Source organism: Schistosoma mansoni, chromosome 4 (genome assembly GCF_000237925.1).
Source record: "Schistosoma mansoni strain Puerto Rico chromosome 4, complete genome".
NCBI classification, from domain to species: Eukaryota; Metazoa; Platyhelminthes; class Trematoda; order Strigeidida; family Schistosomatidae; genus Schistosoma; species Schistosoma mansoni.
The window spans coordinates 14810339-14816134 of NC_031498.1; the positions used below are offsets into that span (position 1 = coordinate 14810339).

Below are 5796 nucleotides of genomic sequence, written 5' to 3' on the forward strand. Positions count from 1 at the left end.
CATTTAACCTTCTGTTCTATTCTTATCTTCCCTATCTTGCCAACCTACTAATCAGGTAATACGTCAGTTAGCGATTAGTTTTCTTTTCTCTGCTCTCAACACCCTCCAGTCACAATTTAACTCATGCATTCGCTAGCCTCAAGGTTATACTCAATAACCCGTCGCCTCAATACCTTAAACTAGGTTGAGGCAATTCTCTTTCGTACATTAGTGGACAGCCGGATCAGTGACATAACACATATACTCTCAAATTACATGAAATTCTGTGTTTCATCGACGTTGTCAGACAGTTAACAAAATATGCTTTATGTAATTTTTAATGGGTAGTATAATCTCACGTACACATGAATGATAGCGAATTAAATAAAGTTCTATTTGAAAAGCAATTATTTATTTTACTTCCAACAATGGTTGTTCTGATTTCATATTTACGAATGGAATAGTTCGACCGGTGCAAAAGTAAGTGATCATTTTCCTCATTGATATATCTTCAAATGTATTGGAGGTTGTATAGTGATAGATAATGTTCGCGAATATTGCAGCATATTCAACTGCAGAGAACACAGTATAAGCTAGAATAGAAACAACGAAGATAGATGAGTTGTTGCTAAAATAATGGGTCGGAAATTACTTTTGAATTTTAAATGAAAATAGGAAAGACTTTTGTACGATAAAGTGGACAGCTTCAAATGTCTTTAAATTTAAAAATTTATTGTATCATTTGAGACTGAGAGCCAGATTGGTTTTCTTTTCCAGATTGTATAAGTTTTATCCAGGAAGCACATAATATACATCTGGCAAATACTAGTTTGGATTCAGCCTTTACTAAACACAACAGAGATAGTTTATCTTAGGTATAGGTTGTTTCACAAGCCTTTGTGTTTAATAACTTGATTTCAAGGTATATGCACTGCAAATATGACTATTGTTTTACAGGTAACACTTGACTACGCTATTGGTGAGAACTGTGGTGGTCGGTATTCGATATTACCCTAAAACTTCGTATATTGTTCGTCCTGATAATCGTTACTAGATAACGCCCTGACAATATATAAATCAGAAGGCGAATACGAAGTGTTGATTACGTTTATTATTGAACCACGCACAGATATCCAAAACTACAGGCACATTGAGTAAACATGAAAGAGTAGTGCCGAAATGCAAGTGAGTCGAATGAGCGAGTGAGAGATTGGTCGAGTCAATGAACGAGTGTGCGAGTCAGCGAAATGAATGAATCATCGAATCAATTAAGCGACTAATAGTAAGGCTAGCAGAATGAATATATGCATAGGCAGTAAGCAATGATCAGGCATACATATTCATACAAGTGCAACAACGATAAAGGTACAATAGTATAGATGGGTTGTTATTGTACGAATGACTGTCTGTTAAATAAGTTAACAAAAGGTCTCAACCAAATTAAGTGTGAATAAACTCAATCGTACATAAGATGCTACAGAACCCATCTCCTCCTAGAGTTTCTTTCGTCTCCTAGAAGTGATTACTAATATCATGAATAGAAATTCAAATGGACTAAGTAAACTACTTGGTTTCAAGGTTTACGAAAAATTTACGTCTAAGATTCACGATTAGTACACAGTTTTGGGTTGTTTTGCGGTCCTTAGTAAATATCATATTAGTATTGAAAGAACTGTTCTTTTTACATTCAGATTGAAAATCTGCTTGCCGCGTTGCTTCTTATCAACTGGTAATCAAAAAGTGGTAACACCAGTTAGTTGAGCAATTATTCGGATGAAATGGAGATTGTGCTCATTTAAAAGCACTTGGCATCACTGAGGTCCTAAATAAATGTTATATCCCGATGAGAATTATGAATGGTAACTTTTGAGGGCTATTTATGGAGAAATATTATGTATTATTATTATAATATTATAATGTATAACTATTCAGGAGCTATCTTGTGTATGTCTATACTCCTCTTATTAGAAGCTTTATTTTGACCTATAAACTATTAATATAAGATTCACCGTTCTTGAGTTATGCCTAGTCTATTAACTACAGTCTCCCACATTCATAGCCACTTTTGGTTAAATCTTGTACAAACGTTATTTCCTATTTTATGGTGCGATGTGGTCTGTTTGGTTTGTATATAAACTCAATAGGTTTGAAATACATGGTTCATATCGCGGAGGCTGAGATTTATGTTCTGGACTCAACAGCCAGGGCAAGGCAAGGAGAAGGACTTTAGACTGCTCGTACGGGTTTACGTATCATTGGTCCGGTCGATAAATCACTGTTCTCTAGTTGGCGGTATCATTACGTTACATATTAGTGGTGCACAAGTTATAACAATAAACATTCTACACTTACATTACAAAACGAAAATTATTGGGAATCTCTCCCTACGATGAATAAAATAACTAGAACATTAGATAGGTATTATTAAACGTACCATATGGAGGACAAAATGTCATGTGAATCCAGAAACACAGTATTAGAACCAACAAACAAACTAAGTAGAAGGTCATAAGACGTATCTTCTTTCGTAATATGTTACTCTGAAAAACGACAAAATCATAGGTATATTTAGATAGTAAAATGTAGGTGCGTGAAACATTTATGTAGGGCAAGTGATTCAAAAAGACATGTATATATATGGTTGGAGGTTAAGAAACCAAAAACCTTATCATCATAACATACACTTCTTCAGTTTCTTCATAAATACAAGTTCAGGTATACTACTTCCTACAAGCGATTTCGACTTGGTTGAGGCTCAACTTTAACATACTTTTTTACACGTATACAGTTAATCCAACCACATGGAAAACAGTTGTTTATAAAAACGCGTTATTGTAGCAGCATCCCGGTTTTAATCAAGAAAATACTTTAGACCAAGTTGATGTGTGTTCAGAGTTTACTAAAAGCTATAGATGATGCTTTAACTTATGGAAGCAACACTTAGACGTTAAGAAGTTTCAAATCAGCTTCTCGATGCTTTTAAACCTTACCTGGGTTTTAGTTAAACTTACATCAAGAACTCGTTACATCCATGGAGTGGTGTCAAAAAACGACTTAGTACGCATTTGTACAAAGAAGGTACTTGCAATTGAGTTTGAAACTAATTGCCGAGCTAAATTACTATCAACCGTCTAAAAAGTAGGAGTTGGTGGGGATTTATAACTGTCCAAGCTACCACGCCTCAGCAAAAGAGGAAATATCAGCTGCAAACGAACTGTGATTGAAATTACTTTATATCTTTCTTTCTACGGACTAATTCTCACTCCCTGTATCATGCACGTATATGCAATCGCTTTGTGTATATTACTACCACTGAAGTAACTGCTTCTGTGAAATTGGTGTTCACCTTCTTGTGATAATGAGGTGGGGCAATTTGGACCGGTGCATATATGTGCCTGGTACTACGTTGTAGCTGACTGACTGACCAAATAGATTTCCGGAGTGATAATAAGCTCAACATGAATATGCATATTAATATCCCTGATTATAGATAACAGAATCTAACTAATAATGAGTACGTTTAGTGCATAAAGCTTTTGTGATAGTAGGATAGTTAATTAGGTGGCATGGTGACTAAAGCACTCAGCCCACAATTAGGAAGTCATAAATCCGAATCTCCCTACGACATTCAGCTCGAACCAAACACTATAAGTGTCACAAGAAAATATGGCTCGAAGGCATCCGTTATATTAGAAGAATGATTTATAGTTTAGAAGTATGATTGACGACATAAAATATATGGGATATGAGTGAGACTGTTCTTAATGTCGATTGTATAAGTCGAGACGACTTTATTGGTGTCATATCACGAATGCCAACCGTCTAACAGTATGTTGAGAATTTATATCGAGTTTTTTGTACACTAGATGATTTCATTCGTTCACGATTCATTCGCTCAATGCACTACAAAACAATATATTCACCAAATGAATAGCTTAACTACGTGAGCAAACCATTCAAATATGTGACAACACCGTCAGGTAAAATTTTCAAAGTTAAACTACTAGCAAGACCGAATAGAAAAACATGATGCATATTTAATTACTAGCAATCAACTTAAGTTATTTTTGGACATTTATTTAGATTATTCTTACCAGAAAAGAACTTTCAATGGTTTTAAGCCTGAGTTGTAATACGTAAACATCTGTTGTCATATAGACCACCGAGAACAAAGCAAAGGCACAGAAGTAATTGCGATGCTGAACTAAAAGGAATTGTTGTTAGGTTGACGCTCACTATAGTTATCAGATGAAGAGACAATGCTAAGCATATTGAGCGAAAATATTTCAATAAAACTTGAGAGATATGGCAAATTGGAAACGGATAAATGACCGCCTGAGTATGAACTGAACGATTTACAGGAATTTATGTAACTATTACATAGAATCAATAGCCTCCAAGCCGAACTAATAAGAATCGATATGATCCATATTGTTCTTTGAGGTTCGTTGCTACCAACAGCAGCGCTTAGAGATGGTAGGAAATTGGTATCCTACAAAACTAGTTTCCGTTGTGATAAATTTACCGTGCAATGAGTTTTAACGCATGACTTTGTGGCCAAACACAATAGAACACATATTATCAGTGCACCTGCTGGGAGTGATGAGGCAGCAATGCAGACGTGCCGAAAAGTTCCAATAAGTAGCATTCAGAAATACAAGCAACCGTGTAAGTTAGAGGTCCGGATTTAGTCAGAAGGCACTTTATGTACTAGGAGAGGATGCAGAGTAACGAGAGGAAGGCTGGAAAAGAGAACAAAAGAAAAGGTGAGTCGACAATCCACCAAGCGCATATAATGCATCTACATTTGATAACAAAAGCGATCTACATGTCGATTGCAACAATCAGAAATAACACAAGCCTCAGTTTAAGAAAGTCTTGGAATCGAAACTGGAAACAAACGGTTCAAAGCACTACAATTATGTAGTGGGCAAATCAATCGGTTGGCTAGAATTGAGGTTAGAATAAATTCTCTAATGAGATGCGTATAAATTCCCAACTCAAATAACATCCAACTAACTGTAACCGCGCAATTAAAGGTATAGGTCCAACCAATCAATTAGCCAATAATTCCAAACCAAAAGTAGTTTCTATCTCACAGCGTCGGTAACGTTACACCGCCCCCCCCCTAATGACATCATTTATGCTTGGCGCCAAATGGTTCAAATGGTTCAAATGGTTGAGGACGGAATAGAAGAAGCTTTCGCTTAACGGGTTTCCGTATCTAGTAGCAGTGAATCACCGATGCCTCTAGGTGGGAACCTAGGCAAATTTTTGATAAAAGAGGAAGAAGAAAAATGGTTGGTGAATCATAGTAGGATACTATCCTTAATCCTTGAGAATATGTCAAGTTTTCTCCTAAAAGACTCCTAGGAAGTCTCTTTAACTAGCTCATCCGGCAGCGAATTCCAGCATTTTAATACGCTTAAGGAGTAGAAGGTGTATATACAGTCTGTTCTGTGTTGTGTTTTTAGTTTCTGGGTGTTACCCCTGAGGTTTGTGTTGGAGCTAAGCTTAAGTAGGTATTTAAGGGGGTGCCTAGTGGTGTTAAAAGTGCTGTAAGTGATTAGAAGGTCGCCTCCCAGGCGCCTTTACTCCAATGGGTAGACGTTCAGGGATTGAATGCGCTCTTCATAAGACTTGAGTTTAAGTCACCTAACGGATTTCATGGCACGCAATCAGATACGCTCCAGAGTGTCTTGATCCTTTTGTAGTAAGTCCGGAAAGACTATATTTCCGTACTCTAAATGAAGTTGAATAGGACTGCCGAAGATTAGGTGAAAAGTTTTACCGTCTAACTGACCACAAATGCGCTTC

At 36.5% G+C, this 5796-nt stretch overlaps 1 protein-coding gene across 1 annotated transcript; it reads right to left on the bottom strand.

Annotated features, from left to right (window-relative positions):
• Positions 1–299: 299 nt before the first annotated feature.
• Positions 300–5095, bottom strand: Smp_153890.1 (putative fgf receptor activating protein). The gene is made up of 6 exons (XM_018796933.1): positions 4999–5095; positions 4505–4721; positions 4216–4471; positions 4074–4183; positions 2414–2519; positions 300–572 (listed from the first exon to the last, which is right to left on the bottom strand). The coding sequence occupies exons 2-6, from the start codon at positions 4625–4627 to the stop codon at positions 391–393; spliced, it is 777 nt and encodes a 258-aa protein (XP_018652024.1). The 5' UTR covers positions 4628–4721; positions 4999–5095; the 3' UTR covers positions 300–390.
• Positions 5096–5796: the final 701 nt, after the last annotated feature.